The sequence below is a fragment of the Sylvia atricapilla genome, chromosome 5 (genome assembly GCF_009819655.1).
Source record: "Sylvia atricapilla isolate bSylAtr1 chromosome 5, bSylAtr1.pri, whole genome shotgun sequence".
Taxonomy (NCBI): domain Eukaryota; kingdom Metazoa; phylum Chordata; class Aves; order Passeriformes; family Sylviidae; genus Sylvia; species Sylvia atricapilla.
In genome coordinates, this window is record NC_089144.1 from 53,098,168 (window position 1) to 53,112,912 (window position 14,745).

General features: G+C 38.7%; 1 protein-coding gene across 1 annotated transcript in view; it reads right to left on the reverse strand.

Moving 5' to 3' along the window:
• Positions 1–14,745, reverse strand: part of PIK3C2G (phosphatidylinositol-4-phosphate 3-kinase catalytic subunit type 2 gamma) — a 184,286-nt gene that overhangs the window by 4,401 nt on the left and 165,140 nt on the right. Inside the window, exon 31 of the mRNA XM_066319528.1 lies at positions 2,431–2,556. Coding sequence (XP_066175625.1) covers positions 2,431–2,556 — 126 coding nt within the window. The remainder of the gene's footprint in view (positions 1–2,430; positions 2,557–14,745) is intronic.

Consider the following 14,745-nt stretch of genomic DNA (forward strand, 5'->3'; position numbering starts at 1 on the left):
CACAAAACTAAAATCAAAAATACCCGAGAGAAGCACATTTCAGATTTTTCTCAGTCTGGAACAAAGAAGAAAATTAATACACAGCTTCCTTCCAGCATTTGGCTTTAATAAAAACTTATGAACTCATAAAAAAGGCTACTACATTTCTGTACACAGTGTTTTGGACGGTAACTAACTTAAGCGACAGCTGACTTATATTTTCAGTAGTTTTTCTTCCCTGGGGCAGCTTCTGCCTCAGTCTACCAGCCTTGGACAAAAAATGCATCCAGAATGACATCACATATGGAGGAGCAGAGCTGCTAGAGCACAGGCATTGGGTTAGAAATAGCCAAGTTCAATGGAACCATATGTCCCCACTGTGATTAGCACTTCCCAGTGAAAAAGATTGAGCATCTGGGAAGAAGGCTCTCTGTTTTGATTAAGGACATTAATGTTTTCACGGAATTTCTTTTAACAGCAGAGGGACACTCATGAACTACAATTAAATTTCTTCTCAGTGACTAACTGCAGACAGAGTTTTGGATTTCCTTGCATTCAAAGGAATCTAAGAACAATTTGAAAGATAATTGTCTTCCAGTGTTGCTGGCTGGCTCTTATCTGTTGTCCATTTTGGATACTTTACAATGAATCTTATGATATAATCGTATTATGTACCTTTGCTTTAAATATCTTTCAAATGTAAAAGAATTTCTTTAGACAGATTAATTAGATTCATTCCACTCTGATAACAAAAAAAGAAGGAAAGAACAAAAAAATAGAGCCTAGTTCCTTGTTGTTCCACTGCAGTACTGTAGAGAGGGAAATTTGTCTCAGCTGTGAGCAGCAATACTACTCAGGGAGCCTTCTTACAAAATGCTGGAAGTCATCAGTGTAAGCAGATACAAACTTTTGTAATTAACACATGTGGGAAAAGAGAAATATTAGAACACCAGGACTGAGAAACTAAGAGATAAGCACTCAGACTCTGCTGACTAACCTAAGCTTCATCATATCTTATCTGTGAAACAGGGTGGAGTGGTAATATTTTCCATGCCTTCTACTTTATAGCCTGCTGAAAGAACATTTGGAAATTGCTTTGAGATCTTTAGATTTGTTACATATAATAATTGTAATCTCCAATCCCACCTACTGTTTCAATCTCATTTGCCCTCAAAAAAAACCAGGGGTTTATACCATTTGCCATCCTGCCATAAATGTTTCTCCATACAAATGTTTCCTTTCACCCCAGAGGCATAAGCACTTCAGTGGTGTGTGAAATAATCATATATAGCTGTGAACTGATGGCATTTTAACATGAAAAGAACCTGGATATTTATTCTTGTGTTATCATTTAGGACAGTGACAACCAATTTTCAAATGTTAATTTGAATAACAGTGCCCATTCAATTAATACTTTTCATGCTACTGTGCATATCTACATTCAGAACTGCTGGGTTATGGTGCAATGATGCTTGGCTTCATTTGGCTAATGTGTAACGGTGGTTATGGGATAAGACAGAGCACTGTGAAAAATCCAACTGCTTTCCTGAAGAGAGAGCCTTAAAAACACACTGTTTCACTTCTGAGAAAGATGCAACGCAGACAGTTGTCCCCATTTGTGGTTCAGCTTATGATACAGTCCTTCCTTTTAGTCATCCTCATTGCAACAGCTCTAACAATTCTGTTATTGTTGTTTTATTTCAAGAGTGGGCAAAGCAAATAAAACAAGCTGCACCTGTGTGGGTTGTGGGTGACCTGCTGGGAAGCAGCTCTGCAGAGAAGGGCCTGGGGGTCCTGGTGGACAACAGGCTGTCCATGAGCCTACAGTGTACCCTCATGGCTAAGAAGGGATCCTGGGGTGCTTTAGGAAAAGCACAGCGAGCAGCTTGAGTGGGGTGATCCTGCCTTTCTACTCAGGCACATCTGGAATGCTGTGTTCAGTTCTGGGCTCAACAGATCAAGAATAGTAGGGGACACTGGAGTGAGTCTAGTGAAGGGCTCTGAAGATGGTGATGGGGCTGGAGCATCTCTCTCATGAGAAAAAGCTGAGTAAGCTGGGCCTGTTCACCCTGGAAAAGAGACAGCTGAGAGGAAGCCTCATCCATGTGTCAGTTTCTGCAGGAAGAGGTCAGGAGATGTACCAGGCTCTGCTCTGTGGGGCCCAGAAATGGGACAAGAGGCAACCGGAGGAACTGATGCTCAGGAGGTTTCACCTGAATGTGAGGGAGAACTTCCCTGTGCAGTGATTGAGCACTGGAGCAGATTGCCCAGAGAGGGTGAAGAGTCTTCCTCACTGATGATATCCCAGACCCATTTGGACACAATCCTGTTCCCTATGCTCTGGGATGGCCCTGCTGGAGCTGGGAGGTGGGACCAGATGACCGCTGTGGTCTCTCCCATTCCATGATTCTGTGAAACAAGAAAGGGTGGAAGAAAATGAACAGTACTCACAAGCTCATTGTAAGTAGGGTCAGAGCCTTTTGGAGCTGTTCTTGTTTTCCTTCGACTGACCTCATAAGGATCTGGCAGAAGATAAAATTCAGCGTGTGCACTTGGGGCAGAGCCATCTGGGAGGCGCTGGAAAACAAGAAAGTCATAAATATGAATGTCCATGTTCTAGCAAAGAAAATAAATAAAAAGTACCAAAAGAAATCTGGGCTTTTAGTAGACACAGAAACATGTTACATTCTCAGTATTCTCTGGGCTAGATTGGAGTGCTAGTGGAATAACAAGAATTATTAGAATTCAGCTTAAAATGGAATCAGGAAAATAAAAATTAAATAATACAAAGACGAGGTAAAATTGTCTATCTTTAATATTTACATTCTGATGGAAAAACACTTAAGCCTCAATCTACTCTAACTCATCTTAATCTAACACAAAGTCTGTCCCTTCCACTTTCCAGGGCAAGGCATAGAAACTGGATTTTTAGACAGTAAGCTCCAATTGATTTTAACCCCTAAGCAACAGTACTGATACTGGGAAGTTTCTAAGGGTGTTTCATAAAACATATTACTTTAGAAGAGCTGCAGCAATATAGGCAGAACAGGATTCTTAAAACATCCTTTCCAATCTCGCCCATCACCCAGCTGCAATCTCTCTTTAATTTTCCAGTTCAGGTTACTGAATGATATTCCAGATATTCCATCTTATATGGTAGCAACTTGAGATCAGAGACAATCTATTAACCAGGCTCAGTCATCAGCCAGTGCTGGTGGGTGGAGGATTTTGTGATAACTTCTGAGGAGCTGTAAAGGTATTCCTAAAGCAGCATTACAATTACTCAGAAAACACGTTGCATTACTTGAGGCTTTGAAAGAACACACAAGAAACATAAAAAAGAAAAGCTATGGAGCAGGCATCCTGCCAGCATGTGTCACTTAATGCTTGGCTTATAATTAAGTACAAACCTTTCTGTTGGTTACACAGCACACAGTCAGAAAGCACAAAATGGGGCATATCAAAATATCAGTAATTTTAATCATATAATCAGCATTTTAGACAGGAAATTTACCTGTCAGCTCCCAGACAATCCAGTGACAGGATGCTAATAAGAATACAGGCAAAAAAGAAGAGAACTTAAAACATTCAGAACCAATGAACTCAGAGGATTATATAGGCCCTTGCATTTTTATCTCCTGTTGTAATTTTATACCTGGCTCAGAATGAAGTAATTTCTCAGATTTCGATTATTCACAGTATGTGTCTGGAAATATGGGGCCTTCTACAGCATTATCAACATATCCCTGGGATAGAAGAAAATGCTGTCTCCTAGCAATAAATAACTTCTCTACTGGGAAGGAAAACAGTGTTTGTGTATGTGAACAACCAGTTCTTGCACAACAAACCTCTGGTTTTTGTTATCTGAAATGATCCTTCAAGGCAAATGATGTGGTCAATTGCAAAGCTCATTATTGCTGTCATTAACACCATACAACATCAAAGGATGCCCCACTCAAACCATTACATATTGTCAGCACTATGGGAGTCATTAATATTACTATTGCTAAGTTCCCCACAGCACATCTGATTTAAAATACCCATGGGATTTAGATGGCCAACATAAGAGAGCCATTAAAGGTTTTTGGAACTAAAGGGTATTTTCCAGTGTTGCTACATTGTTAATGCAGAATTTATAATTTACACTGTCCACTCGAAACAGATATCTGTTGATCTAGGATGGTACTAAAACTTCAATTGAGGATTACAAATAACAGTAAACCGAGTGTCTCCTAAAAATCAGGAGAGAGAATGAAATGCAGCCTTAAGTACCAGTCCAAGCAACCAGGATATCCTAAGTATAATCAAGCTCTTCACTTCTCAATGAATAGGTGAACCTGACTGTATCTTGAAGGTCAATTGATTTTAGTTTCAGACAAAGAAAGGAAGCAGGCTGAGGTGACAGGCTCCAAAGGTAACGTGGTTTAACAGCACCTGGGCATCCAGAAGCACATGTGGTTAACTGAAAAGAAGTCAGTTAAAATTGTCACTATGCCTTTGAGCTGCTCTTTGTCATGTTACCTTGCCTTCAGCCAACTAACCTTCCTCTGTCAGCTGATTCCTCCCAAAATTTAAGGAAGGTTCTTTGCAGAAGTGTTTTGGTTGTATGAGATGGAGTGAAAACTATTTCCTCACTCTCTCTTTGAACATAGCTAAACACATGTTGAAAGAGCTGAGTGGGAGGAGAGGGTCGAGAGAGAAAATTAAAAAAGAGAACATTTTAGCCATTCAGATGGGAAAACTCAAAGGGAGAGCTGTTGCTCTAGGATATTTCAGAACTAAAATAAAGCCACTTTTCATGAATAGTAGGAATCAGCAGTCAGACTGTTAGAGGCAGTTTGATGTGCAGCCACCTGAATTCCAAGCAGCCATCATAGTTCCGATTGTTGTTTTTTTCTCCCCAACTTTACAGGTGACATTTCCCCCCTTCTTCTTCCCTTGCTGAAGAAAGGCAAAGAGGCCACTCTAAATCCCAGTATTGTCCTAATTCCCCATCTGCAGTGGCACTGTTATGCCATCAAACAATCAAAAAAGCTTCAGCTGAGCACTCTTCCAGCCAGACCAAGTGTTCCACTTCTCGGCTGCCCTCCCCTGACTCCTGACATGACACAATCCATCTAATGAAGGACTCCAGCTGTTAAAAAGACTCTGTACCATCACTCACTAATAATTCAAAACTACAGATTAAGAGCAGGTATAAACCAGCCCCCATCCTTACAAGAGCAGAGTATGGGGAGCTTGAGTTTATGTTGGTTACTCTTTTGATTGGCACTAAAGCTGAATTTCTTTTCTTGTGAAGAGCCTACTTAACCATAGGATTTCTTGAGGCAAGACTTGCAATGGAAAGAGTCGTAATTGGCTAGACACTTCCTAGCAGGAACAAGGAGTAATAGTGGCAGTTTGACTGTAATAGTGCAAAACCAAGACTGGGATTAATATGGCAAAAATTCTCTTTTTAAATCAAAAGTAGGTGGAATTTGAAGTAAACTGTTTAATTAAGACAGCTAGCAGGAAAAAAAAATCCCAAGTTTTGGGCAAACTAATCTTTTCCCTCAGGGATTCTGAGTTGAGCAATGAAATAAAAGAGAATGGAGAATAAAGGAAAAATGGAAAAAAAATCAGAAATATTTTTCCTACTAAGGATAATTACTTCTGTCATATTACAGTATCACATTTAGTGGTTACTTTTAACTCAGAGTGCACTGCCTTATTTTTACATTTAGGTAAACGTGAGGAATACCTGCTCAAAACCGCAGGATCCCAGATGGGGTCAGGCTGGAAGTGCCCACAGTGATCATCTGGCCCCACCTCCCCACTCCAGCAGGGTCATTCCAGAGCACATGGCACAGCATTGCATCCAGATGGTTCTGGAATATCTCCAGTGCGGGATTCTCCACACCCTCTCTGGGCAATCTGTTCCACTGTGTGGTCACCCACACAGTAAAGGAATACTTCCTCATATTCAGGTGGAATTTCTCTTTGCACCAAAAATACTCACCAGCATCTATTCTCGTGAGTTCATTATAGAAACAGAGTAAGATTTCTAACAGGCTCATGAGTAGTTCTGAAATCCAGCAAATCCCCTCTTTGTCATTATTAAAGGGTTAAAAAAACCTCACTGATTTATGTCCATAGTCCAGGCCAGAAGGAAAATCAAAGGGTACCTTGGGAAAGCCACTTTGCACTTTACTCTGCAAAACCTTTACAGCTTGAATGCACTTGTGATGAAGCAATCAGAAAAAGCCTAAAGTTTTAAATTGAATTCTATTTGTGTTTAATTCTGTAGTCATTTCATTAGCTCAAAAAGAAAGGATTTTTACTTCCTTCAGAAGAAGTTACTCCCAATTTAAATTACTGTCTTAAATCTTTTATTGTGTTTGCTTGGAAATAAATCCAAGCTATAAAAATCTGTAAAGCTGTAAAGGTATAAAACCAAGCTCCCAACAAAAATGCCATTGGTTCTCTTGATATGCTTAGGGACAAAAACCCCACAAAATTCCCCAGTAATATTGATCTACCAATAAAAATATCTGAATTTAGAAGTTGGCTCAAATTGATTTTAGAAACTGACTGTATTTTTTTTCTTCAAGTACAACCAAATGATGATTGAACTATTTTCTCAGAGAATGACCAGCCTACTTGACTTTGACAATGACAGATGATTTTTAAGGAACTCAGTTACAATTGCCAGTATTTATGTTAAAAAAAGGAATGTACTTTGGAAATGTTATTTTCTTCCAAAGTCAGCCAGATGGTAGTGAAAATATTTAAGAATAAGGGAGAATGAGAGAGAGAAAATAATACTCTGGATTTACTTCTTTCTATATCACGAATTCACTACTGAAAACCTAAAATACACAGCCTGTATCTGTTATGAATTTCCTCTCCAGTTTTATTTTCCACTCCAGTTCTATTTTCCTAAACCAAAAAAGTGGATATTTGCTTACAGAAACACAGAGATAGGTTGCATCGAATATAATTTAATTTTAAATATAGTAGGTGTGGCTGGGAAATAAGGGATGAAATTCAAATAATTTTTCCACAAGAAACATGTTATTCTAATGACTTTTCTCCCTTGATCATTACTAATGATCCACAACTCTCTTAGCACAAGGGTTCTTTGCTAGCATTATGATTGGCATAACTACTGCAAAATATGCCATATATTCAACTATTTAGTGATTTAGCATCCAATATGAATATTGAGACATACTCATATGTATTTTAAAACATACATTTTAATAACAATAATTCATTGTAAAACCTTTTAAAACTCATGTCTTCCTAAGCAACATAAAATTTTCTTTTCAGGTAACTTTCACCTCAAATTTATATCATGTCATCAGTTTTGTTAGTGTTAGACATGCAGATCACCTTTTGTCCTAAAGAAGAACAGACTGATGGCTCCTGAACATTTGATAGTTCCAGCTGCTGTTCTCTTTTTCCCATTTTTCATTTTCAACAATTTTGACAGTAAAAACTAATGATCAACTAACTCGTATTAACTAATGACATCTTTCCTCTTCTATAAATGACTACTTTTCTTCCCCCCAAAATTAATTTCCTTGATATTTTAAAATCCCTGTTTCTCTCTTCCTTTTCTTTAATGGGAAAAAATTATCTATATCTATCTATATCTATATCTATATCTATATCTATATCTATATCATCTATAACTATATCTATCTATCCAGGCATTAGAAAGATTCCCATTCCAGCTACTGCCCTCAAATAAAAATAATGCACTTTGTCCAGTACTTCTCTCAGTCTTCCTATCCTTTACCATCCTTATTTCTCTTACATACACTCCTGTGAGAATTTATTTACATAGTGAAGAAAAGACTACAAAATATTCCCTAATTTTTAATATTGAGATATCCATACACCTTTCAAAAGCAAACCACTAGAGTAAGTGGTTAGGAAAAAAAAGCTTCAACAAGGTTTTTTCAACATTCAACAAGACAAAATGTCTATATATTATCTGTAGACATTAGGTGGATTTGATTATTATCCAATAAAGGAGGATTAGAAAAAAAATCCACAGAAGAAATCATCCTTGCACTACAGTAACCTTTGTAAATTACTGGCTGCCTCTAGACTAAATTAAAAGCAGTAAGGAGCATGAAGAGATGTCATTGCTGCTGTTTTTCACTTCCTCTGAGTCCCTGTGTAACTTAGCAGAGGAAGGCTAAACCTTGTCTTTCAAAGCTGCAGCTTAATTAGCAAATATAGCCTCTGCCTTAGGAAAAAGAGAACATCCTCTGGGCTACTTCTAAGCTTAAAGAGCTGAGAAATTAGTATTACAGAGCAAGAGATTCCTTCAAAAGCAGACTAAAGATATATACAAACTTCAGGAAAAATGGGATTGCTGTGTGAATGGGTGGTTGTGTTGCTGCTTCCCAAATCCTAATGTGGAATCCAGGACTCTTCCTTGTTACTCCTTTGAGCTCTGCATTTACCAAAGCATGAGGACCTCTATTCTACCCTGCTACCGAGCTTTTCATTTTCCTTTCACAAAATATCTCCAAGTTGCTTTGAAGAAAATGAAAAATAAAATCTCATTTGCAGTAATTAAATAATAATTACAAAAGGAGGTAATCCACTCTGCCACTAACAGTGCACCCTGCACTGTCTGCTATTGGCAAGACAAAACAGGAAGGCAACTGGCCAAAAGTGAATTCACAAATATGGCATTTCCTTTTCCCCAAACAACCATGCTTTTCACCTAAAATTTGAAAATATTTAACTGCTTCTATTCAACAGCAGTTTTATTTTATTACATTTTCTGATCCCAGTTTTTCTGGGTTTCTGGGTATGTACACAAAGACAGAAGACACACTGACAGAGATCACTGCTGTGGAGGTCAGTGGCAAGGCAACCAAAGAAGAAATTGCATTTATCTCAAGATAATGCAGGACAATAAAAATATTTTGCTGTCAGGGAAATTCTGGAGAGCATTTTTTTTTTGAGGAGGCATTTTCTACCTTTTGGAAATCTGGCAGTGTCTGCAGAGCAAGCCTCCAGATGGCTTTGTTATTTACCATGCTAAAAATGCAAAGATGCTCCATGCACGTTATTGATGTGAATATCCAAATACAGCTTATGTCCAACACCTTCAGAATCCTCATCAACCTGCCTGTAGCACAGTGGCCAGGACTGGAGTGGCCTGGCAGTAAATCAGCATTCCTGAGGTGGACAACTGTGCTGGCAAAAATAGGGTTAGAGTTGTCTTGAGAAACAAAATTTCTAAAAAGTGAGCAAAAACCCCAAAAATTTCCAAGGTGTCTTGGATGTCAAATGGGAAAAAATTAACCCTGTCAAGGAGGAGACCATCATGAGATTCACCTTGTCATGTTATGGACATCTCTCAGTTTGGTTAAATTGTCTCCACATTGGTACCTGACCCCAGCTGAGACAGATCCTGCTGCTTTGTGTCACCACCAGTGACAAAAAGTTGTTCATGGAGCTGGAAATTGGAAGCAAAATGGTCCGCTCTGGAGTGATCACTGGAGGTTGGGCAAGATAATTCATGGTATTCAAAACAGCTGTGATCAGGCAGCTGGTCCATCACAATGAGATGGAAATGTGATTCCAGCACACCTCGTGGGTAAGCATTTCAGTTTCAAACTGATCCCAAGGCACAGAGACAGTGGGATTTTCAAAATGAACAGGAATTATTTTGGAAAAAAAAAAAAAAAGTGATTTTTTTTTTTTAAAGGTGAGAGTTCTGGGAAACAGAGTGGATCCTAAAAGACTCAGGGTTTTCTAAGAATTATGCAAAAATGTTTCTGATCTTCTTCAGCCATTTATAAGGAAAGCCCATCTATCACTGCTTAAATGAAGTAAATCAGATGAAAGCTGGCTTAGGATACCCAGAAGGTCACATGGGTGTCTCTCCCAAGCCTTTATTTCTATAGAGCTCTATAAACCAGAAATTTGAGGAAATGCACTGAGATGTATCTCTGATACCCCATTGAAAAAGAGTTATTTTTTATCCTGATGATCCAGAAGGTGTTGTAGATCAGGATAAACTCAATCCCAAATGGAGTGGGCATGAGTCTGTAGAACCGCAGAACTGTAACTGCTATTAAAACATGATCCTGCCTTTTAGATTCCATTGGCAGCAGGCAAGGAGGACTAGAATTTAGCTCCAGCAAGAAATGACACAACTTGGCATGTGTTTATTACTGTTTCTGAACAAGCAGCATAAAAAAGGACATCATGGAATGGGTTCTGTCTGTACCCGACTCAGTCAGAGCTTAATTCCATCTCCTGAGCTCAGACAAACTTTTGACCCCTCATCAATGCTTGGGACTCAATTACTGTGTGCTCCATGTAGCACCATGTGGGCATAAAGAAGTTACCAAGGCTGAAAAAATAATATAAAGCAGAAGTGGGAATGTATGCAATAAATGTACAACTCCCAGTAAAAGATTTAAGTGAGAATCACACAGAAGTTATTTTATTCTGAAAGAAAAGGTAACATGTTCTAGATTTCTGAACCACATGCTGCATTACTATTTTTAAGACCTTTAACTCCACTGCTCTTTTATGTTTGTTTTTTTCCTTTTTTTTTTTTTTTTTTTTAATAGATGAGAGAAATCATGGATCAAGGGTCAGTCATGGTTTAAAAGTATACTATCCTGTGGATGAGCAATGTTGGTGCAGGGTGCAGAATGCAGAGAGTAGATTTCATGAACAAGTCTCAGAAGATTTTATTTCAGAATTACCACCAAGCCCATAAAGAAACTAAATTCCATTGCTTTCAAACTTGTATTATTGTTGTGCTTGGAACACTTAATTTTCAGCTGAATATTTAGTCACAGAGTCTCTGACACTGGCTGAGATAAGAATGATCTTGTTTTGACCCGTAGAAACATAGATCCCAGAATTTCTCCTTTTGAATAAAATACAAAGAACAAATACTTAAGACAAATCCCCATTTCACTCTCCTTTTGAAATCACTCAGGATTAAGAGCACTGCTGCTTGTTAGAGGGCTTGAAAGGAAATTAGCCTTTGAGAAAAGAAACACAGGCAAAGGCTGTTGTTTTGTTTCTATCTTTTCGCCACATACAAATTCTTTTCTCTCCTTGCCTGGGCCCAGATAGTAAGTGAATATATAACTGTGTAAAGAAACAGTGAGACTGTGATCTGTGTCTTCATTCTGCACTATTTTTCTTCTCAATTTCTTAATTAGTTACAAAAGTCTGTATATGCTTATCTTTAATTTCTCCAACTGTACAGTCTCCCTGCACTTTTCCTTCAATTATTCTGCAGCATGCCATCTCCCTGTGTAAGAAAGCGTTTCATTATATGAGGCTTGCAATTTCTGCTCCTTAATTAGCTCTCATTACTTCTACTTACGCTCTTGCTCAATGTTCTTAATAATTCCTCTTGAACCTTCTTGTCTTCTCCCTTAAATATTTGCACAATTGACTCGTGTCCTTGTTAGTCTGTTCTTAACTAAGTTTTAGTAACAATAAATCACTCCTGAAGAATCAATCACTCCACAGCAACCCTACTGAGAATTGTTCTTTGAACTTGTATTCTAGTTAAAAAAAAAAAAAAAACACCATCCTGAGAGAAATAGTTTACTATCAAAGCCTTATAAAGATGAACTACATTTCTGCCCCATGACACCAGGATCTGGCCTTTCTCATTGGCATCTCTTGTAGCAACCTCATGTCTCACCATGGCCTTGTTTTATCCTCACATTACTGTGGGATATAGATCTCTCCCTCTCCAAGGAAATATTTTTCATTTGTCCAAGCTATTTGTAGGGTTCTGGAAATTACTTTTATTCTCTTGATCTTACTCTGTCTGCACTATTATTTTTAAGGTTTTCTTCATTTGCAACCAGTGGCAAATCTAATTTTTGCTCACCTTCATCTCCCAGATCACTCATATTATTGAACAGAACTCACTCTTTGTTGTTTTTTTTTTTTTTTTTCTTTTCTTATTCAACACATATCAACTATGTAGGGAATTACTTATTTAAAAATGAGCAGTTAGAATTTAGAGCTGAGGCACTACTGTGACTGTGACAGATTAAAGGGTTTAACAAGAAATAATGACAGAACTTTCTGTACAACATATTTGTCAAACACCTTTCAAAACAAATATGTTCGAATCCAACAGTAATCCCTGTGCCACAAGAACAGACCTCATCTCTTTCCCAATTTAAACTACTGCTGAGTTGTAGTACCCTTTGTTTAGAGGTGTTCAGCTAATTTTCAGTCTCAAGGAGAACATAGCTTATCTGAACTAATTTCCTTTCACTTTAAAAGAATTTTCAATGAATATAAAATTAAATACAAATTCTTTATAACCTAGAGATAATACAAGAGCTTTCTTCCCATAGCTTTTTATTTTGTTTTCCTGTGCCAGACTAAGGAGAACTTCACCTGAATGTTACCTCCCTCCATCAGCCAAGCTGCTGATTTAATTCTGTCACTGATATTCTCTGGATAACTTTGTTCAGCTCAAAGTGATTTTTTTGCTCCTGTTTTCCATCCCTGCCTTGCCTACCTGTGCACCTCCATTCCAATCCCTGGTGGCTGCAGTAGGGAAAGCAGTACACATTCATAATATTCTGAAAGGATAATGTGCCTTCTTATTTCACTGGGACGCACTGTGTTGTTGGCAGGTAGTATATATTTTCCATTTAAATCTATATAATGAGAGTCATAAAGTGTAAAATTTAGTGAGCCCATGAGAGGAACAATGAGAACCAACTAAGAGTGAACAAAGATCTCCAACCCTGTCCCAGCTCAAGCTGAGAGAAAACCCACAAAAGGCAGCAGAGCATCTATCTGTACTGTAGGTGGGAACATCCCTGTAGTCTTATGCTGCAGGCTTAGACTTCATCCCTTTGGATTTGGGAAGGATTGGCTTCCACCTTTCTTCCCAACACATTTAAACCATCACATCTCACGAACATTTCTGGAAGCAATTTGTACGCTCATGGCATAGGACACGAAATGGAAAGAGGCTGGATGTCTGTGTAAGCCTAAAGCTGATTACTAATTCGTCACCCACATATCAGCTATCCCAGAATCATTAATCACCAGGAGAAGTACATGACAGCTTCAGAGCTTTTAGAAAAGGAAAGCTGGAAGTACTTTTGCAAAGAACTGTAGGAGTTTATTTTTCTTCCAGCAAATTTTTCCCCGTAAAATTGGTTCTGAATTCATCACCCACGCACACTTTCCTGATTTCTAGTAACATTTTACATTTACTGGCATGTGGTTCAGGATAACTTGGCTTTGTTTCCCCCCCCCCTCTACCCCTGAGGAGTTACTCTGTCCACAAGAAGTAATGGGCAAAAATGTTTAGCAGTCAGGATTGAAAGTTTAGCTGCTTATCTAGGAAAACAGGGCATGCCTGAAGTCACGGCAATGAAGTGGCAAAAGCAGGCTTCCTCCTGAGCCAATGCTGAACCACGGCTCCCTTTGCTTCTCCATGAAGCAGGCAAGGAAATATCTTAGAAACCTCTTTCTGGATGTCAGCAATGGCTATTTCTGTTGCCTCTGGTGTTTTTTGAGGAGTGAGCAAGCTCACCAGTAGGTAGCCTGGCTGCTTCTGGCTGTGTGGAACTAAAGCAGCCCACAGTCAGCCCTGTGTGAGACCTGTTGGGCTCTGGATATTCCCATTCTCTGTGCTGGTTAATGAAGGGGAACAGAACTGGACTTGAACATTTCAAGTTCAAAACCTACATACATTTCAATAAATCCACCTCCACATCTGCACAAGCCTACATTTTTAAGGTAGAGCAGCATTCCCCTTGTGCTCCTGTTCCTGCCTACTGCTGCTTTTCTGGGTATTGTGTTGCTACAATTGGACTATTCTTGCTCTGTGGTAACAAATCCTTTCAGAGGCCAAAACAAACCTCCCCTGCGGCTCCTTTATATCCCTCCTAAGACCACTTAGTGCACTTTGCCAGGTACTGCACTATTGTCTTTATAGAATAAGCCTGCCCTGTCTCACCCTTCCACCTGCCACATCCTCTGTGACTCCAGAGGCAAACTCTCCAGGCCTCTAAGGGTTTCACCCCTACACAAATGTTTCCTTCTGCCCCAGCCTCACTTTATTAATGCAATATTGCCTGTAGTCCCTATGCATAAAGTGCCCAGTGCTGCACTGTCTGCATTTGAGAGGAGCAAGCATTGCCTCAATAAGGTGACATCAAGTTATGTAGTACACTTTCGGGAAATTACATTTTATTGGCATAATGGATTTTCTGTGTTTGAAAATTGAATTTAAAGTTATTTTTCTAATTATGGTGATGCCATTCAAATCATAAGTAGAAGCAGTGAGCCACCTGACTTACAGAATCTCAGGATTCAAATGAAAGTATGAATTGCTGAGGGAAATCTTGAGACTGAAACATTTTTAGTATCTTATAAATATCTGTTTAACAGAACTTGTCTTCATTGTGCACCCACAGCCTTAAACTGTAGGCAAACATTACCAACCAGTCTTAACATCTCTGTGTTTAAACAGTTTCCTTGGCTGCAAGTATTTCCTTAGTGAAAAAATACAACTTTTTCTTTGCAGAAGGTTAGATTAGATTAATGGTGCTTTCCAGTCACAAAATCCATAAGGCTGTTCTCTGTTATTTGTCTTTGCAAAAATTTTGATAGAGTTTTCTTCAAGCAGGACTGACTGTTTTTACATGACTGAAATGCTGCAGCAGTGAGGGAGGAGAGGACACTCTGAAGCTGATCCAGGGATAAGAGTTGAGCATCTGCAGCAAATGTGGCACA